The 24,508-nt window shown below is 35.5% G+C and overlaps 1 protein-coding gene across 7 annotated transcripts in view; it reads right to left on the reverse strand.

The window, feature by feature from the left end:
- Window positions 1–499: 499 nt before the first annotated feature.
- Window positions 500–24,508, reverse strand: part of LOC136027925 (uncharacterized) — a 63,324-nt gene continuing 39,315 nt past the window's right edge. Inside the window, exons 6-9 of one of the 7 annotated variants that reach the window (XM_065705374.1) lie at window positions 23,032–23,155; window positions 20,249–20,321; window positions 12,727–13,045; window positions 5,369–5,639 (exon numbers count right to left, since the gene is read on the reverse strand). In XM_065705374.1, the coding sequence (XP_065561446.1) occupies window positions 5,604–5,639; window positions 12,727–13,045; window positions 20,249–20,321; window positions 23,032–23,155 (552 nt within the window). In that variant the 3' untranslated portion in view covers window positions 5,369–5,603. Of the gene's footprint in view, window positions 1,705–5,048; window positions 5,640–9,710; window positions 10,080–12,726; window positions 13,046–20,248; window positions 20,324–23,031; window positions 23,156–24,508 lie in introns of those variants that run through there. The other 6 variants (XM_065705371.1, XM_065705372.1, XM_065705369.1 and 3 more) reach the window with 6 other exon arrangements.

Raw genomic sequence — 24,508 nt, forward strand, 5'->3', positions numbered from 1 at the left:
AGAAACCCCGAAATCCAGCTTTTCTATTGGCTTCACACAGATCCAAGTCTCTACCAGCTTTGTCACGGCGGCAAACTTTACTTCTGAGAACATTTGGCGGTGCGTTTAAATCTAATTCCACAAATTCCTCTTTACATGAACGAGATCTAGTGGTTCGCTTAGAGGGAAGCTCCGTTTTCTGCTCACCCTTTTCTTTACATTCTTCTTTGGTATTTCTGGAATAATCCAAGTCATCCACAATCATATTTATAGGTGAGACATGAAGAGTAAACAAAGTTTTTTCATCTACTTCAACATCACTACATGTTTCTTTTTTTGTCGGTTTATCTTTTTCAGTTAGGTCCTCTGTAGCGATTTCTGATGTACATTTTAGCATTCTCTTTTTCTTACTTTTCTCGTTTGCTTTAGTTTCTTCTTTCCTTTTACGTTTCTTCTTCGGTCTAGGGCTAGACTTTTGATCAACTTTGTTTTTTTTTGCCAGAACTTACCTTGTTATATACTAAATCTTCTTGCTTTTGATGTAGGAGAGTATTTTCTGAAGGTTGTATCGGTTCATTCTGTCTAATTCTTGAGGCAGGAATAGTTTCTTTTTTTCAACACCATGCTTAGCCTGGCTATTTTGGACAAGTTTTTCCAGCCCTTCACTTTTATCGTTCTTGCTAAAAATAAATTCTGAGCGTCCATTCATAGGTGTGTCCTTTTCAAGCTCGCTACCAATATTAATCAGAGCATTCTCAGCTGAGTCAAGAGATTCATTTCTCAAAAGATTAAGTTCACTTCCATTATCAATATTTTTATCACTTGATGATAGGTAATAATTACTAAGGAGCACCTGTGTAGGGCTGATATTGCGGGCAAAAGTGTCATGTTTTAGCTCTGATAACCTCGGAGTGTTTAATGTGCACCCCATCGCTCCCTTAGAATCAAGAGATTCTTGGAGCAGTCTTGGAGTTGCAGGGGGCCCTTCAAGAAAAGGACTCTCTGATGAGAGAGGTAAATAAGAGAAACCTTTGGTGAGCGATAACTGAAAAGGGCTTGAAGATTCAGAAGAAAATGTATATTTTCCTGGTGTTGCTGGAATTGAGTCATTGCTATCTTTTGAAGGGGTTTTAAAGTCACTAGGGTCAAATGTATGTTTCACTAAAGTCAAACAATCTGAGTTCACTTTTTCTCGATTCACTAACGGCTCAGATAAAGTTGGTTGGTTTTCTACATTCATTGGTAGGCTTCGGCTTTGCTTTGGTTCAGTAATACGGACAGACGAAGCGCTATCCATTAACTTCTCTTTAGCTATACTGTTTAAAGCAAACACTCGATGAACTAGTTCAGCTGCATTACAAAGTTTGCTATGAGATGAACAGGCCACTTTGTCTTCAACTAGTAGCGGCAATTTGGGTTGGACTGATTCTTCAACTGCTACGACAGACACATTATCACAGTTCCTAATTACTTCTATTTCACCTGAAGAAGCACATGAGACATCACATTTGCTCCCTCCTTCTTCTCCATTTAATTCTTCACTACACTTTAACTCATCATCTTGTTTTAAAGGGGTTTGTAAAGAATCTTCGATTTGTTGGGCAAACCTAATGGTTGAATCTGTTATTTTCTTTGATTTTTTCTCGTCATTTTCCGATATAGAAACGTTAGCATCATAAGAGTTCCGCATCTTCTTCGAAATTGCCTTTTGCTTCTTATTACTTTCTAAAAAGAAAAAAAAAAGGTAAGGAAGAAATAGATCTTAGATGTATAATAGATATGTAAAGAGTTAAAAACAGCTCATTTTAAATATTTCGAGAATCTAGACGAAAGTTCGTATTTTATTTGAATATTGACAGAAGCAAAACCGTTTGCAGCCCTATAATAACTTACACCCTCTTTAATGACTTATGCACGCCTAGTTTTTTACCCTTTCAATAAATCTGCATATTGAATCAAGATAAATATTTACATCATTCTTTTGTCCTTTCTAATTCATTATATACTTAGCATAATATATAATATACTTTAACTTTAAAAAAATAAATAACTGTGTTTATATTAGTGATACCTATATTTTCACCAATTCTGATGCCAACTCAACTAAAAATCCCAATTCTGGTTATTAGTGGTATGATATCTCTCCTCTGACAATGCTAATAATAATAATCATAATAATTTATTTATAATCCACAGCACACAACGATGTGAGGATAGTGGAGTAAAAAGAGAGAAAACAAAATCAACGTCATAAAAGAAAACAACACAAGAAAAAAACAACAACACATAATTACAATTTTTCACTGTTTTAAGTTTAATCACTGTTCCTTTATTTTTGAACACTAAGCTTTGAAATCGTCAAAAAAGAGAAAAAAAACCTCAAAGCTTTTACCTCCGATAACCTTGAAACAAAAAGAGCTAAGAGCTCATATGTCACTCGTGACGAGGTCAGAAGAGTCAAGAGCTCATATGGCATGAGCTCTAGCAAAATTCTAACAATCAATAGACTGATTTAAAAGGAAAATCAGAGGCTGAATGCCGGTCAGGATTTAAAATAAGAGCTCTGAGACACGGGGTCCTTTTAAATATCAAAATTCATCAAGATCCGATCACCCACTCGTAAGTTAAAAATGCCTAATTTTTCTAATTTTTTCCTCTCTTTTCAGCCCCCCCGCCAGGTGGTCGAATTGCGAAAAAAGACTTTAACAAGTCAATTTGTGCGGGCCCCTGACACGCCTACCGATTTTCATCGTTCTAGCACGTGCAGAAGCACCAAACTCGCCAAAGCACTGGACCCCCCCCCTAACTCCCCAAAATGAGGCGGATCCAGTCTGGTTATGTCAATCACATATCTACGACATTTGCTTATTCTGCCCACCAAGGTTCATCCCGGTCTCTCCACTCTAAGCGTTTTCGAAGATTTCAAGTTTCCCCCTCCAACTCCCCCAAATGTCACCAAATCTGGTCGGGATTTGAAATAAGAGCACTGAAACATAAGCTCCTTCTAAATATCAAATTTCATTAAGATCCAGTCACCCGTTCTTAAGTTGAAAGTACTTCAAATTTTTTAATTTTTCCGAATTAACACCCCCCCCCCTAACTCCCCCAAAGAGATAAAATCCGTTCTAATTATGTCAATCACTTATTTAGAACTGGTGCTTATTCTTCCAATCAAGTTTCATCCTGATCTCTCCACTCTAAGCGTTTTCCAAGATTTCCGGTTTCCAAGATTTGTTTCCCCCCTCCGACACCCTATGTCCCCGGATCCAATTCGAATTGAAAATGGAGCATCTGAGACATAAGACCTTTCTATATATCAAGTTTCGTTAAGATCCTATCACCCATTCGTAAGATAAAGATAACTCAATTTTCACGTTTTCCAAGATTTCCGGTTTCCCCCTCCAACTACCCCACTGTCACTGGATCTGGTCAGGATTTATAATAAGAGCGCTGAAGCACAAGACCCTTTTAAATATCAAATTTTGTTAAGATCTGATCATCCGTTCGTAAGTTACAAATCCCTCATTTTTCTAATTTTTCCGAACTACCCCCCCAAACTCCACCAAAGAGAGCACATCCGTCCGGTTATGTCAGTCGCGATATCTTGGACTTGTGCTTATTCTTCCCACCAAGTTTCATCCTGATCTTTCCACTCTGAGCCTTTTCCAAAATTTCCGCCCCCCCTCCATTCCCCCCAATGACACTGAATCCCGTCAGGATTTAAAATAAGACATTCGAGTTACGAGGCCCTCCTAAATATGAAATTTCATTAAGATCCAATCACTCCTTCGTAAGTTAAAAATTCCTCATTTTTTCCAATTCCCCCCCCCAGCTCCCCCAAAGAGAGCGAATCCTTTGCGGTTATGTCAATCACGTATCTAGGATTTGTGCTTATTTTTTCCTCAAAGTTTCATCCTGATCCCTCCACTCTAAGCGTTTTCCAAGATTTTAGGCTCCCCCCTCCAACTCCCCTTAATGTCACCGGATCCGGTCGGGATTTAAGCAAGAGCTCTGAGACACACTATTCTTCTAAATGACAAATTTCATTAAGATCCAATCACCTGTTCGTAAGTTAAAAACACCTCATTTTTTCTAACTTTTCCGAGTTAACCGTCCCCTGACTCCTCACCCCCCCCCCAGATGATCGAATCAGGGAAACGACTATTCTGAATTTAATCTAGTCTTGTCCCTGATACGCCTGCCAAATTTCATCGTCCTAGCTTGTCTGGAAGTGCCTAAATTAGCAAAACCGGGACAAACAGATAGACAGACAACAGAGTTTGTGATCGCTATATGTCACTTGGTAAATACCAAGTGCCATAAAAAATTTACTGTCTGCAGATGAACAATGTTGAATTCATTATGATTTTTAATGCGTAAAATTTCGTCAGCTAGTCTTTGAGCTAGAATTACTAGAAGAAGAATTATGTTGGGCAGTGTACCCGACAGCCCGAACCAGACTGTAGATGAGCCTCTTCAAATAGGACCAGTGGGAAAAGAGACAGTATATGTTTGTCTAACTCCAGCTTTCCACCAGCATTGGTGGATTGAAGAGCTTTATGCAGAAAGGTAGGATATAAGAAAGCGTGGGTGAAGTCTATAAGTGATCTTTTCTTTGTCATTTGTCAAACCTAAATGAAAATAGCTAAATAAATATCAATCAAAATCAAGTTGGTGGACTGTGATGAAAAAGTTAAAGGCCAGGGCTAATTGGAAAAAAAATCAAGACAGATAGTCTGAGTGAGAGGCAAAGCTGGCATAAGGCAGTTTTGATGTCATTTCACTTGTAGATAGATGGTCTAGCATACATTCATCCTAGAGCAGAACTAACGGTTAATTTAATAGTCTATGAGCCATTTGAAGGCTCATAGTTTTGCATCTAGATATCGCAACTCATGCTTACGGCTGAATTAGACACTTATTATTTCAGGAAATTCATTTTAAGATGAAAAGGAATTGGTTGGAATAAATATTAAAAGTGTTTTTAAACCATTACATTAAACATAAAGTATATTTAACTTCTTCAACTGCAGTTAAGAAGTCAGGAACCTAATAATTAAACAACTTACTCTTAATAATGTTGTCTTGCTTTTTATTTTTGGCTTCGAGTTTGTGTTTAGTAGAAAAAGGCTTCTTTTTTCTCTTCTTTCTTGCTGCTGAACTGACAAGTTCCTCTTCTGGAATTTTGACTAGAGAACGGAGTCCCTCGTCCCAAGTTTTCTTCACTGTTTCTGAGGTTACAGAGGGCACAGATGCTGATTTATCACCAGGGAACTGATCTTCTTTCTCATTTTCGGTTGTACCTTTCAATGGTGAATCATCAAAGTGCAATGTTCGAACGTGGCTAGTAGGTTTTTTCACCAGCACTGGAACAATACGCCGAAAGTTTTTCTTTGCTAAGACTTCTTTTGGCTGATGACTCTCCACAGTATTTTTCGGTAATAAAAGATGAACTGAAGCTGACTTTTGATCAGCTATTTTTGGCTCTATGATCAATGACTGACTGTCTCTTTCATCATCTCCTTCACTACTCTTCTCCTTTTCATTCCTCAGTAGTGACTTCGGTGAATCTTCTCTTTGATATAAACCCGCTGGATCAAGTTCTATTTGCTTATTGGCTTCTATCATAGCCATATCAATGCTAGCCCAAAAGTCTGAAACTAAGATAAACGAAGCATTATTGTCCATGGCATTGCATTGTCATTAAAAAAAAATTCAATGAATTTGACAAGGTATTACAATTTTAAAAAGTCAGAGCAAAACTGGAGTAGTTCCTTATTCCTATGATGGTCTAACTAGGGAAACCATACAAGAGCGCTTTAGATTTGCACCAAAAACTTAAAATATTGGCACTTAGTAAACCTGTTAATTAATCAACTTTTCCCTATATTTGAAATTTGGCACTATATTCACGAATTGTCACTATACTAGCCTAGTATACAAGGTAAGGAAAGAGATAGGAAAAAGTACAATATGTACAATATTTCATCGATTCTTAATCACCTCGTTCTGCTTAATGCCCTCACCCCTTGCACGGTTGTTTTCACGATGTTGCACTTCCTTTTTTTAGATGCTTTTCATATTTTCAGAACGTATCCCCGCCCCGAATTTTCAAGGTTTTAAGTTTTTGCGCCTTAAATTTTAATTAATAAAGGTCCCTCTATTAAAATTTCAGCTAGTTCAGAGACAAAAAGAGCCAAAGTTCATACCTCTACCTTCTCCGTCACATAAATTCGAAGTCCTAATGACCCATGGAGCATATTTCCGAAAATTTAAGTCGATCAGCCCAACTGCTACTGAAATTAGGGCCGTATTCATGATCTTGTTTAGGGGGAATGGGGTTTACACAAAATAAACTTTAAAAGACAAATCAAGATTTTTTTATATGCATTTTTGTTATGCTTTTAAGAGTCAAACAAGCGTTTCGGGGGAGGGGGGTTAAGCCCCCAACATCCCCCTAGATTTGGCCTTGGTTAAGGATAATACAGATTTGCACCTACGTTGTTTCGTGGATAGCCAAAGAAAAATAATACGTCCGTGTTACTCATCAAGTTTTTTAGAATAAATATTCCAAAATTCTTCATGATAAGGTTTCTAATTATCGCGCAAGTCCCATACCTTTGAAGAAACTAAACTCGATGGCTTCAGTTATGTAGTGTAGCTGATATTATACTGATATTTTTTTAATAACGTTAATAACAAAGATATTACATGATAGGCTTTCATCCAAAGCTAGATTAGGTAGAAATCTGAACACAAAAGCTGTGAATTTTCTCTCCAACAAATTTGGACAAGAGAGTTGGTTAAACTTTACTTTACGCAATAACTAGTAGTGTAGCTGGTAAAAATGGTCACGGTAAAATTTTGTGTTTTACGAATTTTACCGTAAATTTATAGAACACCGTAAAACATATTTTTACAGTATTTTACGTATTCTACCCATATTTTAAGTATTTTACAAGTATCTTACACATTTTACTGATATATTTTACAAGGACTTGCAATTTTCACAGCAAAAAAGCAAGAAGAGGCTGGCAGTAATAGGTTTGGGTATGATTTTGTTTTGTGTATAGCTGTATTACACGGTTTGAAAAGCCGTCTGTCTGACTCCTGTCTCTTGTTGTCAGAACGATAAAGTGTATTTGAGTACAGGAAATTATAATTTTGAAATGGTGAAATAATAGCTGAAATAAAATTATATTAGTTCTGTGAGCTGTTAAATGAAGAAAGGGCTATAAGCAGGATTGTCATGTGACAAATAAGAAAAAAATTATAAAATTAAACAGCCGAGAAAACGAGGATAATGTCAGCCGTCTTCAGTGCTTAAAAAAGAGAGACGAAAAACTAACTTTTTTAAGCAACTCTTAAAAGAGCAAAAGAAAGACTGAATCAAACAAACCAAGCCAGAATAAATGAAAGACTAATCAAGGATTAGATTGGGCAAGAATTCTGTGCTTATTGATTGACTCAGCATGTCTACTGACCTAATTCTCATTACAAGTGTGATCAGATGATCTTAAATTAAACTGAAGAAAAAAAAACGTTATTTGAATCATTTAATTTTAAGTTATTGTAAATTTGGTTTATAGGAATATCTCCGGTATCTCTATTGAAAGCAAGGTTTCTATTTATAGACTGATTAATTTTAATTGCCGTCCTAAAAGAATGTGGGAAGTCATTTGCTTCAGAAATTAAAGTTGCCTCATCAAAAGGATGTAAATGATCTAGATTTTAACAACGGGGACGGCCAAAAGCAAAATCAATATCCTCTTTTTTATTTTTATTTTTACATCTGAGAGAAATCCTGTGTTCATGCCGTCGTTCCCCCGGGAGCCGACGATTCCCTCCCCTCCAGGAAAATAACACCCGTGAAGAATTTCCCTCTCCCCCACGGAAACCCTATTCTCCTGTTTGTCAGAGGCAATCGTATAGCATTGCCTATAGTAAAGACCCATAAGGGTTAAAAGAATTAAAATTTGTTCATTTATTTTTTCCCAGAGGCTTTCCATGTGGAAGGGATGGTCGAATAAACTTTGGAGGGGGACCAGTCAATGGGAAATCGAAAGTTCCAGTGTCCTTTTCTAAGATTTAGCCCACTTTTCAACCAATTGTTAAACAATCTGCTGTTACTTACCACACTGTCATTAAGAAATTCTTATTCTAGTTAAACGGCCCTTGCGTTTCAGCAGTTGTCTTGAAACAGTCTTGAAATAAATACAGAATTAATTCTAAGGGAGAGAAGAAGTGAGGTTGGATGTAGAAATTGATATATAATCCTCAAGCCCATATCCAGGAATTTTGTTTGGAGGGGGGGGGGGCTTTGGAAAAGAAACAGTCATCTGAATCAAAATCTGAAGGAAAGGAGCTATATTTGCCAGCAGATCCTGTTCAAGACGATCTAAACGACTGAAAGTGACTGAAAGTTCTGCTATTATGATCCATTGCTTAGTTAATTAAAGTCATCGAAGTCTTACAAACCACTTTTATAATTGTATTCGGTGCTTTTATAAATAAATGAAAATAGTATGTAAATGATATAAAAAATGTGGCTGAATGCAGTTATTTAAAAATATAAGGCTGTTAGGGTAATATTTCTTAGGTTTAAATGTAGAAACAAAATTGCTAATATAATTTTACTTCCAAAGGATTTTTTTTTTTTTTTTTTTTTACAAAATGGATGTCCGAAATCAGGCAGTGTCCAAGTGCTGAGGTGTTACCCTAGGCACAAGATTACTAAAGGGATGAACAAGACTGTTAATTAAGTTCAGGAAACTCTAGATGAAGGAGTATTATCTTTTTAAAGCCCAGCAAAATCAGAATTATCAAAATATTTTATTAAAATGTGAAAGTGTAGATTAAACAGAAATGCTAGGCTCCTGTTTTAGCTAAAGGGCAAGTCTAAAACCCTAATTTAACCCAATATTTCCTAAGGAGTACCATACTTTACCCTATTCTACCAGTTTTACCTTATTTAACCAATTTTACTGACTGTGTTTTTATTTTACGGTAATTTTACAACACAAGCATGAATAAACACATAAAACGTACCGTCTTCGATAAAGAGCAATATTTTAGGTCAAATCAAGTCCAAAATCTTGTATCATAGCCATTGACAACATCAACAATTTATATTAGTTTATCTCCTATGTTGGTATTTCTAATTTATGGAATATCTTCAGACATTGCAAAATAATATATTTATATTTCTTGCTAACTTTTCTCAGTAATTTTAGTGTCTGATAATCAATTTAGTAAATATGTGGAGTGAACGGATCACTGCAGTCTTATAATCAATAGTAGCAAAAAATGGACTGCAAGATAAAAAGAAAATATTAAAGAGGAACGAATGAACAGCACATAAATTTAAGAAAAAAAGAGCAAAATTAAGTAAGTGCTCTGAGTTGCCACTAGCCTAACTTTAACAATTAGAAATGTAGTGCAGAAACAAGAAATTAATTTCCAATAGAATGAACCTTAGAAATAATTTGGAACTTTAATTATTAGTAGGTATATATTCGAACAACTTGGTGCAACCACCACCCAAGAAAAGTCTCATGATTTTTGCGATTTATCTGATATTTTCCAGAAATGTTTGCAGAGTCTCTGGGTTTTTTTTTGTGTATGGGCCGGATTAGCAATAATCTTTCTTTTGATAGTCACCGAGGTTTTCTTACGCGGATTGGCCAGCTTGATATATGCAACAGAATTACAAAATAGTTGTAAAATCGTACCACTATGCGAGTTTTGTTCTTTCCTTCCAAAAGAAGATTTGTCTTGTTTATCAGGCGGTCCTGACGTCCCTTGCACCTTGAATAGAGACGAGAGGCTAATTTCATTTCCTTGCAGTTGGTTTGTCAAATTCTTGAATAACGTATCCTGTGTATCTATACTAATAACAGGAAAATCTTGGTCCTTTTTAGACGTCACTTTTACCCTTTTAAGATCGGTACTCTCTTTTGGCTGATTGGTTGTCAAACAAGGCATCTGAGCGTTATCTATTTCTGGGATTAAAACTACATCACACGCATTTATTTTGATGTTCTCAAGTTTCTGGTCAACCAATGTCTCTGCACCACTCAATCAAACAGTTCGTGGTAACGAACTGTAGTAAGGAGCGATCCGGCTCAATAGTAACCAAAACTCTAAAAAATTGAATTTTGATATCAATAGCTACAACAAAAGAATCGCATTTTAATGCTGATTTTAAATATATAAGTTTCATCAAATTTAGTCTTAGCCATCAAAAGTTACGAGCCTGAGAAAATTTGCCTTATTTAGAAAATAGGGGAAAACACCCCCTAAAAGCCGTAGGATCTTAACGAAAATGACACCATCAGATTCAGCGTATCAGAGAACCCTACTGTAGAAGTTTTAAGCTCCTATCTACAAAAATGTGGAATTTTGCATTTTTTTGCCAGAAGACAAATCACGGGTGCGTGTTTATTTGTGTTTTTTTTTTTTTTTTTTTTTTTCCCAGGGGTCATCGTATCGACCAAGTGGTCCTAGAATGTCGCAAGAGGGCTCATTCTAACGGAAATGAAAAGTTCTAGTGCCCTTTTTAAGTGACCAAAAAAATTGGAGGGCATCTAGGCCCCCTCCCACGCTCATTTTTTTCCCAAAGTCAACGGATCAAAATTTTGAGATAGCCATTTTGTTTAGCATAGTCGAAAATCATAATAACTATGTTTTTGGGGATGACTTACTCCCCCAGAGTCCCTGGAGGAGGGGTTGCAAGTTACAAAATTCAACCAGTGTTTACATATAATAATGGTTATTGGGAAGTGTACAGACGTTTTCAGGGGGATTTTTTTAGTTTTGGGGGTAGGGTTGAGAGAGGCGGCTATGTGGGAGGATCTTTCCTTGGAGAAATATGCCATGGGGGAAAAAAATTCAATGAAAAGGGCGCAGGACGAATCTGGTCACGTTAGAAAAAAACGTCAAATTAAGAGCTTAATATACAATGCTGGGTGTTCGGAGCCTCTCTATTATGGAGTATAATTTGAAAATAACACAACTATACGAGCGATAAAACATATATACCACAACCATAACTCAACTAACGAAAGAACTGCTAAGAGATAACACAACTATAAAGCGAAAACAGGTGAAAACTAACGGGAAAATAAACAAACTAAGAGGTGGAAGGGGCCCAGAGAAAAAATATAATCCTTTTTCAATTTTGAGCCTAACTTCCGCAAAGGAGTAATAATGTCAGAAGCCCCAAAATACCGAATTATTTTCTTTTTAAACAGTTCGTGGTAAGGAACTGTAGTATGGGGCGACCCGGCTCAATAGTAAACGAAACTCTAAAAAACGGAATTTTGTTGCTAAAAGATACATCAAAAGAATTGAATTTTTAGGCTGATTCTAAATATATAAGTTTCAATTAATTTAGTCTTTGTCATCAAAAGTTAAGAGCCTGAGAAAATTTGCCCTATTTTGGAAAAAAGGGGGAAACATCCCCTAAAAGTCATAGAATCTTAACGAAAATCACACCATCGCATTCGGTATATCAGAGAACTCTAGCAAAAATTTCAAGCTCCTATCTAAAAAATGTGGAATTTTGTATTTTTTGCCAGAAGACACATCACGGGTGCGTGTTTATTTGTTTGTTTGTTTTTTTTTTGTTTTTTTTTCCCAGGGGTCATCTTATCGACCAAGTGGTCCTAGAATGTCGCGAGAGGGCTCATTCTAACGGAAATGAAAAGTTCTAGTGCCCTTTTTAAGTGACCAAAAAAATTGGAGGGCAAATAGGCCCCCTCCCATGCTCATTTTTTCCAAAAGTCAACAGGCATTACTATTAAAAAAAAACAATGAAAAAATAAACATGAAAACGTTTTTTCAAATGAAAGTAAGGAATAGCATTGAAATTTAAAACGAACAGAGATTACTACGCATATGAGGGGTTCTAAAAATACTTTAGCATAAAGAGCGAGGTATTTAGGAGGAGATAAATACCTCGCTCTTTATGCTAGAATATTTTTAGTGATTTCAACTATTTATTCTACGGCCTTTTTGATTCAGGGGTCATTCTTAAAGAATTGGGACAAAACTTACGATTTAGTGTAAAGAGCGAGGTATTAACGAGGGTACAAACCCCCTCGTACACATAATAAAAATATAAGAATATAAAAGTTTGTTACGTAAGTTAATTCTTAAGTTACGTATATTTTTTACTAATAAAAACGTTCGTTGAATATTAAAAGTTCTAGTAGCCTTTTTAAGTAACCGAAAAATTGGAGGGCAGCTAGACCTCCTTCCCCACCCCTAATTTCTCAAAATTGTCTGATCAAAACTAAGAGAAAGCCATTTAGCCAAAAAAAATTAATATACTAATTTCATTTCAACAAATTTATGTGCGGAGAGCCAAAATCAAACATGCATTAACTCAAAAACGCTCAGAAATTAAATAAAAAAAACTAGTTTTTTTAACTGAAAGTAAGGAGCGACATTAAAACTTAAAACGAACAGGAATTACTCCGTATATGAAATGGGTTGTCCCCTCCGCAGTCCCACGCTCTTTGCGCTAAAGTTTGTAATTGTTTTAAAAAGTAGAATTGTGGCAAAGAGTCAAACTTTAGCGTAAAGGGCGTGGGACTGCGGAGGGGACAACCCATTTCATATACGGAGTAATTTCTGTTCGTTTTAAGTTTTAATGTCGCTCCTTACTTTCAGTTAAAAGAACTAGTTTGTTTTATTTAATAGTTTATTAAAAGAGTTTGAAGAAACTGAAACAGCCGTAGTTACATTTTCAGAAGGTAGAGTCAATTCTTTTTGTGTGGGACTTGATTCAATTTTCTGTGAAAAACTGGGTAGAACAGATACCCCTTCCTGTGGTATAGTGGCAGCATTGAGCACCGTATCAAAATCTAAACTTGACCCCGTATGGACGTTGCGTTCATTTTTTGCCTCAGTTGCACCTTGTTCTTGAGTGAAATCAGGAGTCTCCAATCGAGATAATGATCTCAGTGACGGCTGCTCACTCGAAGTTTGAGGAAGAGGTGGCAATAAAGTGATTAAAACTTCATTGGGTATTGATTCTGAAGCCTCTGGGGGATTGGTATCTCTGCAAAAAAAAATAACCACTAAATAAATTTGAGATGAAGTAAAACTTTATAACGGATTTTATTCAAGAAGAAAATTGCCATTACAAGTTTTTAATAACATTAGGTACATCATTCAAGCCCTTCAGAAAGCAATGCCGAGGATGTTTTTTTTATGATCGAACATATTACAGAAAAACTTCAATTCTAGCTGTCATTATAAGGTATGGAATCTAAAAGGGATCTATAGAATCTTACCTTATAAGTAAGGAATCTACCAAGAATTCTTCCGCATTTCAAATAGACATGCTTCGAAACTATAAAAATAATGCATTTGAAATTGAACTAGGACAAACAAACAAAATCTATTGAACAATTTTTAGTTATTTTATTTGATCACATAATTTTACAAGAAATAAGACAAAAGTACACTAGCCTTTATTCCAACTTTTTTTTTTAGTCAGTTGTGCGACCAGTTCATTGCATTTACCAGACACTTTCACTTACGATTCAACAATCCACACTTTCTCTTACGATTCAACAATCAAAAGTCCAAATGAAGATGATGAATGATCTAAAGAATGAATCATGAAGATGATCAAAATGAAGATAATTGGTAAATTTCGAGTATTTTAATTGCTGACTGAGTATCAAATATTAACAAAAAGCACTTTTACCTTCAACAAACTCAGCTAGTAGGTAAATTCCGAGTGCCTTAGTTTCTGAATGAGAATCAAAATAAATAAAAAAAACACTTTTGAATACGATAGACTCAGGTAGTTGGTAAATTCCGAGTGCTTTAACCGCTGGCGGAATTATCAACTAGTTGATTTTGTTGTACTCAACAGTGCTTTCATTAAATTTTGATATACAGTCAGAAACTAAAACAGTCCAAATTTATCAACTAGCTGAGTTTCTTGAACCCAAAAGGGCTTTTATTAAATCTATTGATACTCAGTAAGTAACTAAGACACTCAGAATTTACACATTAGATGAGATTGTTGTACTCAAAAGTGCTTTTATTAGAATTTTTAACACTCAACCTGCAAGTAAAACATTCGGAATTTATCAATTAGTTGAGTTTGCTCTACTCGAAAGTGTCTTCGTTAAATTTTTTGGGCCCAGCCAGCAGCTAGAACATTCCGAATTTATCAGCTACCTGAGTTTTCCGTACTTAAAAATGCATTCATTAAATTTTTGTTATTCTGTCAGCAATTAAAACACTCAGAATTTATCAACTACCTGATTTTGTTGTACTCAAAAGTACTTTCATTAAAGTTTTGATATACAGTCAGTAACTAAAACACTCCAAATTTATCAGCTAGCTGAGTTTATTGTACTCAAAAGTGCTTTTACTAAATTTTTGATACTCAGTCATTAACTAAGACACTCGGAATTTACCAATTAGCTGAGTTTGTTTCACTCAACAGTGCTTTTATTAAATTTCTGGTGCTCAGCCTGCAAGGGAAATATTAAGAATTTATCGATTAGTTGAGTTTGGTCTACTCAGAAGTGCATTCAATAAATCTTTGGGCCCAGCCAGGAATTACAACATTCCGAATTTATCAACAATTCAGTTTATCAAGCTTCAAGTTACCTTGGTAGTACTATTAGTAAAGATGGTGGGAGCAGTGAAGATTTTAAAAGTAGAATAGCTAAGGCTCAGGGTGTTTTTTCACAGTTAAAAAAAGTTCGGAAGAACAGAAAGATAAGTCTACAAACCAAGATTAGAATATTGGAAGCTACAGTGATGACAGTGGTCAAATATGCCTCTGAAGCATGGGCACTCCGAAAAGCAGATGAAAATTTACTAGATATTTTCCAGAGAAATTGCCTACGGATTGTTCTGGGTACCGGCTGACTGGCCGTATTTCAAACATAAGGTTATACGAAAAATGTGGTTCAATCCCGCTTTCTAGGGCTATAATGAAAGAAAGGTTGAGATGGCTAGGCCACGTTCTACGGATGAAGGATGACAGATTACCGAAGATTGTCCTTTTTGGCCAACCGTCTGGGGCTACACGGAAAGCAGGTCGTCCTTGTCTGGGTTGGGAGGATGTCATAGAGATTTAAAGGAAATGGGAACTTCTTGGGAGGGTGTAAAGAGGGAGGCTTTAAATAGATTAGGTTGGAGGAGGAGCGTGCGTAGCTGTGTTGGCCTCAGGCAGCTCGGTGCTGCAGTGAGCTATTAGTAGTAGTAGTAGTAGAATGTATCAACTACCGACTTTGCCATACTCAAAAGTGCATTCATTAAATTTTTGTTACTCAGTCAGCAATTAAAACATTTGGAATTTACCAACTAACTGAGATTGTTGTACTCAAAAGTGCTTTTATTAAACTTTTCATACCCACTCGGTAATTAAAACACTCGGAATATACATACTAGTTGAGTTTTTTGTACTAAAAACTGATTTTTGTAAATTTTCTATACCCACTCGGTAAATAAAACACATGGAATTTATCAACTAGTTGAGATTATTGTAATAAAAAGTTCATTCATTCAATTTTGTTAGTCAGACGGCAACTAGAATACGCGGAGTTTATCAATTAGTTGTTGTAGTGAAAACTGCTTTTATTAATTTTATTATACCCAGTTGGTAATTAAAACATTTGGAATTTATGAACTAGCTGATTTTGTAGTACTCTAAAGTGCTTTTTTACATTTTAATGCTCAATCAGAAACTAAAACATTTAGAACGTGCCAACTAGTTGAGTTTGTTGCATTCAAAAGTGCTTTTATAAAAATTTATGGTACTCGCTCAGTAACAAAGACAAAACAAATTACCAGCTAGCTGGATTTTTTGTACTCAAAAGTGTTCTTATTCAATTTTTGGTATTCTTCCTGCAAGCAATACACACAGAATTTATCAATTCGTTTAGTTTGTTGTATACAAAAGTACTTTTATTAAATTTTTGACACGCAGCCAGCAACTAAAACACATGTAACTTATCAGATAGCTGCGTTTGCTGTCTTCAAAAGTGCCTCAAATTTTTTGGTAGGAAGCCAGAAATTGAAACATTCGGAATTTATCAACTAGCTGAGTTTGTCGCACTCAAAAGTGCTTTAATTAAATTTTTATTACTGAGTCAGCAATTAAAACAGTCGGAATCTACCAAATATCTGAGTTTATTGTACTCAAAAGTGCTTTTTTATACCCGGTCGATAATAAAAACACTCAGAATATACCAACTAGTTGAGTTTGTTGTACTCAAAAGTGCTTTTTTGAATTTCTTTATACCGATTCGGTAACTGAAACATTCGAAATTCATCAGCTAGCTGAGTCTGCCGTACTCATAAGTGCTTTAATCAAACTTTTATTACTTAGTCAGCAATTAAAACAGTTGGAATTTACCAACTATCTGAATTTCTTGCACTCAAAACTGCTATTTTTATACCCAGGCGCTAATAAAAACACTCAGAATATACCACCTAGTAGAGTTGGTGCTACTCAAAAGTGCTTTTACTGTTTTTTTTTTATACCCACTCAGTAACTAAAAGATTCTGAATTTTTCAACTAGCTGATTTTGTACTATTCAAAAGTGCTTTCTTTTAAATTTGTAATATTCAGTCAGAATCAAAATCATTTGGGATTTACCAACTATTTGAGTGAGTGGTACTCAAAACTGTTATTCATCAAATTTTTTGGTAATCAGTCAGCAACTAAAACACTCGGAATTTATCAACTAGCTGAGTTTTTTGTACTCAAAAGTACTTTCATTAAATTTTTTATATACAGTCAGTAACTAAAACACTCCAAATTTATCAGCTAGCTGAGTTTATTGCACTCAAAACTGCTTTTATTAAATTTTTTATATCCCAGTCGGTAACTAAAACATTAGGAATTTATCAACTAGCTGAGCTTGTTGCACTCAAAAAGTGCATTTATTAAATTTCTAGTACTCAGTCAGTAACTAAGACACACGGAGTTTATTAACTGGCTGTGATTGTTATACTCTGAAGTGCTTTTATTAAATTTTGAATACTTAGTCAGCAGCTAAAACACACGAATTTTATCAACTAGCTGGGTAGAGTTTGTTGTACTAAAGTGCATTCATTAAATTTTCCTTACTCAACCAGGAAGTAAAACACACGAGATTTATCAACTAGTTGAGTCTGTTGTGCCCAAAAGTGCTTTCATGCTTTTATTTAATTTTTTTATACCCAGTCAGCCCCCCAGATTTTCGAATCGGGGAAACGATTATTTTAATTTAAACTTGTCTGGTCCCTGATACGCCTGCCAAATTTCATCATCCTAGCTTATCTGGAAGTGCCAAAACTAGCAAAACCAGGACCGACAGACCAACAGAATTTACGATCGCTATATATCGCTTGGTAAATACCAAGTGCCATAAAAACTTAATACATTTTCCAATGTATCTAACACTCTAACGTCACTGATTAATGATTGTTTTTGACAAAAGAATTTTTCAAGAGTGCTTAAAAAAAGCAAGAGTGACACCGGATTATAGAGATGGCAATGGAAATGATCTTGGTAATTACCAACCCACACCACTGTTGACTGTTATATCTCATATCATTGAAAAGTCCAGAAATGCCCGGTTAATGTTTTTCTTAAGGAAGCGTTGAAAAACAGAGAGTACACTGCTATTTCAAACGAGTGTAATTAAAATAGCTTTCGATGATCTGGAGGTCAGTGCTACATTTCAAGATCTAATGAAGGAGGTTTTCGACTAAATTGACTATGGAATACTCATGGAAACATGCGAGCAGTGTATAATCTGTTTTAAAGCTTTTGGCATAAGAGCTACATCAGCAACTGGTACCAATTTGGGCCCTTGGCCCTAATTACCAGATAAATGTCCTTTTTTTGTAAACTAAACTCATTCCCACTTTGGGACTATCCCTTTCACCCTTTCCCCCCGTACTCTTAAATACCATATTGTCTTTCTCTGGCCTTTTCTTGGTAATTTCAAGTGGTCCTGCTAATTAGATTAACTTGAAAATAGATGTCTGAGGATGATTCATCGAATGATCAAAACCGGGGTTTCACAGTTAGACTATTACGGGGCAGTAAAGGAGGGCTTGGGCAACAGATTTTGAATTGCGGGAACTCAGAGTCTCTCCCCTTGATGTCAATGATTGGCTAGCCTCCCTTGAGCTGTACCTCCGCACACTTCCTGCCAAGCAGAAGTCAGAGTTAATTTTCAAACAGTGCATTTTGTAAACTTGATTTGCAAACAGTACGATTTTTCACTTTTGTACCTAAGTCTTCCTTTAATCACTTATTCGGCTATGGAAAAAGCTCTCCAGGAGGAGAAAGAGAATAAAAAATTTTGGAGTATAGGAAATAGGTCCTATACTATTGTAAGATATTGCTCGATACAATCCATTGAAACCTGTCGTTTGCGAAGTCCCAAAGGGATTTTTTCTGGGTCTATTTTTTCTTATTTTTAATTTAAATCATGTCCAATTGTGTACCAGATTGCTGTTTTAGGGTTAATGATAAAACTAAAAATTGCCAGAATATGAATATACCATTGTTTGTCGATGAATTCAGGGCTAAAGTTACTACGAAAACAGGCTACTTCAGACATCAATGAAGCATCGAGTTGATAGATTGCATTCTTGGCTGAGGACACCTAGGCTCAAAATTTATTTAAAGAGGTTGAATTTTTTTTTCCGGGTCTCCTAGTTTTTATCCTTAGATTCCGAGAATAAAATTTTGAGCCAGAAGTCACAATTCTTCCTGTAAGTATCAGGGAGCTCTACTAACTAAGTCTTATCACTCCAGCTCCATGTGCAGTATTTTTGTGAAACAGTATGTCGCACCTTCTAGGAATTGTCAGAACGAATAGACCTAGTCCATAAATTATCACCTTTACTGATGGTAAAGTACTTTATATCTCCCTTCTTTGCAGAACTAAGGAGGCTGCCCTTAAGGAAGGATAACAAAAATGTCCTTATGTTACATCAATAGTGCTTTTAGTAATCACAAGACAGATTCACTTTTTCCCAGTCTCCTTGCCACCATGGACCATACTTTTCCCGTTCTGCTTCATCAAAAATCCCCATTTATACCCCAATTAAGTTTTCCACAGAAAAAAAAATAGAAGAACGTTTCCTTTCCACACAATTAATATGTTAAATAATTGATTTCCCTCCTATTCTTCCCTCCCCTTTTTACCATACGTTGCAGAAAGATTATTTGACAAATTTTGAATATTCCATTTTTGTAGTTTACACAGCTCTATTAAAACTAATGAAAGGCTTTTGGAGACGAATATTATCTTATCGTACTCTTGGTATACTTGATAAAAGAAAAGTTGGTATTTTTGTTTCTCTTTTCATCATAGGCCTTTTTTTATTTTTCTCTAGTTAACTAGTTATTCCTTCTCTAGTAAAAAAAAAAAAAAAAAAAAAAAAAAAAAAAAAAAAAAAAAAAAAAAAACCTGCGTTCGGTTGTGTCACAGGGACAACAGACCCATATTTAACTTGAGATGAATGAAGTTTTTATGCTTAAGTACTTTAGATCATTTGATTATTTCAGTCACCGGCCATACAGAAAATGTGACATGACAGAAATACAAGATCTGCTACGAACTTTATGATCTTCATTGTAATCAAATTTTCAGCAAAAAAAAGTAGAATCTCATATATAAAAGACTTTTAAACCTGCTTCATATGCTTGAAATCCTTACAGTATTCAAGTTTTTCCCAACGAGCTAAATGATAGATAAACAAGTCTATTATTCTAAACAAACAGGTTCATAAAATTATGAAAACTCATATTTACATGCTTTACAGATTCTAAAAGATTCAGTGTCCAACAATATAATCTGATTTTTACCACCGCTATGTATGACCACAGCAACACTTCCTAAATGATAATCTTACATACATTTTGACAACAAAATACGATTGTTCTATTTTATTTAAAAATTACTTGTTATTATCCTGTACAAGTCAACACGGGTGAATCTCATTAGAATATATCACGATTTGGAAAGTAGATCAAGGTAGACGATAATCTATCTGAGTAAAAGATAATCAATTTCGTTAGTTTAATATCCCACGGGGTCTCCATACAAACCTATTTCTATACATCAATAGGAAATACCCAACGGTTTGCCAGACTACCGTAACATTCGGCGTTTATCATGTTCCCAGTATTTGTACCTTATTCATATACTAGGTTCAAATAAACATTTAAGATTATTTAATTGCTAGTCTGAAAAAGAACAAAGGTTACAGACATATTGCTTACCTTCCGTTCATCTGGTCTTCAAGACGTCTTCCTCTCCTTTTAGATGGTAAGTCCCTCTTCGGAGCAGTGAAAGCTTTCAGAAAAGAAAAGAGCTGTTTAAATACGTGCAATTCTCTCTTTTACAAAAAATGAAGAAAGAGGGTCAAATACCACAAAAATATAAAAAAAGCCCTTGATGTTAAGTATTTAGCAAGTAGTATCAGTAGTCATGACAGTAGTCAAGCATGGTTCTGAACCACAGGCACTTCGGAAGACGGGGAAGATTTATCAGATATTTTCAAAAGACATTAGCTATAAGTTTTGGGTAACCGTTTGATTGGCAGTAAATGAGACAGCAAGCTTTACGAAAAACTTGGTTCTTTCCCACTTTCTATGACAATACCAAGAGAAACGATTACATAGCTGGGACACACTTTGCGGATGCAATATGACGGATTGCCAAAGGTAGTCCTTTTAGGCCATCCATCTAGGGCTAAATTAAAAGGACGTCATACCCAAATAAGATAGGAAGAGTCGAAATAAGGATTTAAAGGAAATTGCAACTTCTTAGGAGAGGATGAGCCTTGGATAGAATGGAATAGAAGAGGAGCCTGCACAGCTGCATTAGCCTCAGACGCCAGGGTGCTGCAGTAAGTTGGTAGTAGCAGCAGTCTTATGTAAGGATTTAACACAGGACTGTTGGTGAGAACAAGAGTCTCCTTTGGATCTTGGACAATACCCTCTCCTTTCCCCCTCAAAATTTATTCAATAGGGTTCTAACTTTACACAATGCTAAACTTATTAATAGTATTCAGTTAAAGTTAGGTTATTTCAGAAATTAATTAACTAACTACGAGAATACATTCACGCGCCATTTACGAATAAGTACAACTCAGAGTTATAATGTACATAAAAAAACTAAGTTACCATGCTGCTTAGCCCTCATCCAATTCAACCCATTCAGATTAACCCCATACAGCTTTAATAAGATTACTCTTTAATATTACAACTTAAGTACTCTCGCTACAAAAATTTAAATCTAAGTTCAAAAGGGCACGATAATATCCATGTATTTCTGAATTCTTCAGTAACGAAAGCAAAAAAAAAAGAAAAAAAAGCTTACTCTTTTATTTTGTGTATTTTTATATTTACTCCACAAAATCTCAACATTATGAACTTGTAAACACTCTCGATATTCCTTGATAAATAATCAATGTGAGTTGAAGCAAAAAAAAAAACAATAGATATTTCATTTCAAAACTTCAGACCTGACTGAAGTCTCCGCACATTAAGACATTCAGGACCTGCTCCGGACAAAGCCTGACATTCCACAACAAATTTCTGCTTGCACTGCGGCATTAGAAAAAGCAGGTTTCTAATTGTGGCTTCGTAGCTACTTTTGCTAGCTTTAACAACATACAATATTTTTATATAAGACGATAAATTTCGCACTTCTTTAAGAAAAGTAGAAAAAAAAATTACGTTAGAGTAGCATAAGATAAAAATTGGAATAACTAAAACTGGACATGTGAGAGTTAAAACAGAACCATTTCTTTTAGAGGAAGCATAGATATGCCGAAAAAAGACCCCAGTGCCTAAATATTTGGAATAAAGAAAAGCTTGAGCATATCACAGTTTTATCGTGAAGACAAAACTCGACTTCAATAACGTAGGTAACTTCTTTCAGATTCAACACAATAGCCTGACTAGGTTAAACTTAATAGGATACGTCTCCTACGCATTAGTTTTTTTCCCCTGGCCAACCCCTTTGGCCGAAATGGTTACACAAAATTAAAAAGGTGCTCATTCACCAAGGATCAGACCTTCTAGTACCCTTTTTCAGTGCAAAAAGCCGTTTTAGAGTGGTCAACCACTCAACAATACCCATTTATACCCCAGAACGACCCCCGTGACCCCCCCCCCCCACTGACTCCGACTACGTGTGTAGTCCTAAGCTACAAATAAAACTTTATTGATTTTTGTGGATTGTTATTACTTTTTGTACTCATTTCTTATCAACAGTTCATTCAAAATTCAAGATAGAGCCAAAAAAAAAAAAAAAAAAAAAAAAAAAAAAAAAAAAAAAAAAAAAACGCGAACTTTTTTATACAGCCTAGGGCTATCTCTAACCCCATTAGGAGGGGGGACTGACACGCAAACACTATGGGAGAGATTATTGCATTTGGAGATGGTATTAAAGACCGCAAGTCTTGTACTTAGACCGAAAAAGTAATTTACCTAGTCTGACTACTAAAGACCATCAGTTTCTCCCCTGCTTAAAATTTTGCCGACAGTTTTAATATCCTAGATAAAATGTAAGCAAAATGAATTAATTGTTGGAGTTTTGAGAATTTGGGTTGCAAGAACAGGTTAAAAAGTAATGTCCAGAGGATTAAATCACTTAGACTAGGAACAAATAAAGGGGAAGAGGTGTTGTTAGGTAACGAGAAAATCAATCAAGTAGATAGCTTCACTTACTGCGTAGCATTATTAAAGATTGTGGATGCAGGTAAGATGTAAAAGTAAAATAGGCAAAGGCACAGTGGGGTTTTTACAGTTGAAAAAAAAACTTGGAATAATAGGAAGATAAGTCTGCGAGCTATGATTAGAATACTGGAAGCCATGGTAACCGAAGAGGTCAAGTATGGCTCTGAAACGTGGGCAATTCGAAAGGCTAAGGAACTCTTTGGAAAGAGCTTAGTAAAAGATTTTAGGCAATTATCTCAGAAGTATGAAAATGTCTGATGCAATTTGTAGATGTGGCAGCGACGATTTGAAAAACAAACAAACAAAAACAAGCTTACGAATCAACTTTTCGACCAGTTCTTCAACATCAGGCAACTTTTCTGAGCTTGATCTCACTTGGTTGATTTTATTGGCTACTTCTTCATGGAAACTAGCATCTGCCAACATAGCTCCGACGACATCCTACAAATTCAGATGGAAAATTTAATAGTCGTCCACCTTTTGAAATAGCTTCCAGTAATATTTGTTGGAAAATTTTAGATGACAGACAAAAAATTCTAGTGGTTTGATTAATTTTAAGAAAAATATCAACATATGTTGTAAGAACTTGACAGCAGCATTCAGCAATGTTTCAATTTAATTTTATTTGATGAAAATCATCGTAACCGGAAAAAAAAATAATAAGGGACAAGTGTAATTCTTTTGTTTAGAACAAAGTGTCAACATCTAAATTGGATATTGCATGGACATTATTAATTCAGTAAGTTTTATGTGAAAAAACTCAAAATTTAGCAATAGGGATTATAGTGACGCATAATCCCTACTATACTTATTGACCTACATAAAGGATTCTATTGCATTATAAGCTTAATGGAGCGCTAAAGGCGATTTTATTTTTTTGGCCTTGCTTATTTAACCCCAGACCTAAGGAGTGAGAAATGTCAATATTTATTTGTCCCGGTTGTGGTCAATCTTGTGGCAAGGGGATTACCCTACAATGCACAAAATGTCTCAAGATGTTTCACCCACAGTGTGCAGGCATTTTCCCTATTGAGCGTAAAGAAAAACCGAATTGGATTTGCTTAATCTGTTCAAATAATGATGAAGTACATGAATCTTGCATCTCTAATAATAATCCCTGTATATCCCCGATAATCAGCAGTCAAAAATCCATTCCCGCTAATACTAATTCTGTAGCTGAAAATTCATACAGTCGAAGCGTGGACCTGTCAATCCAGTCTATTTCAAGACCAAATAAACATTCCACTGAGATAATTGCAAGTGACAATATATCTGACGTCACAAGCCAGCCAGTAAATGCATGCGATTTTGATAAGACTTTTGTGTCAGAGACAGGAATTTCGCATGTCGTAGTTAATTCGATATTATTCTTCGCTCTTGATTCGTTGAAAGCAGGAATAAGTGTTGATGAAATATCCAACGCAATGGCAGGATTCTATCGTTTAGAGGAGTTGAATGTAGCAAAAACGCTGCTCGCATGTCTGTGTCGTAAAGCTGGTAGATTGCAAGAAAGGAGAGGAAAAACAGCTGAAAAGACTACTACCTCAGACATAATGCGTGTTATCATAGAACTTGATTCGAAACAGTTCATATGGCCTGTAATCGTCCCACGGAGCTTTAATGAATGTCCAGTATTAAAGCCTGACATCAGCGTCCGGCTTGATAAACTTGTTTATGACTATTCCCGAAAGCTTGAAAAAACACTTTCTTCTATTGAGCGTATCGAATCTAATTTAGAGAAAAAAATAACGCCTGGCAATGATCTTGATCTCAATCCCCCCACTGTGCCCCACC

Source organism: Artemia franciscana, chromosome 6 (assembly GCF_032884065.1).
Source record: "Artemia franciscana chromosome 6, ASM3288406v1, whole genome shotgun sequence".
Lineage (NCBI taxonomy): Eukaryota > Metazoa > Arthropoda > Branchiopoda > Anostraca > Artemiidae > Artemia > Artemia franciscana.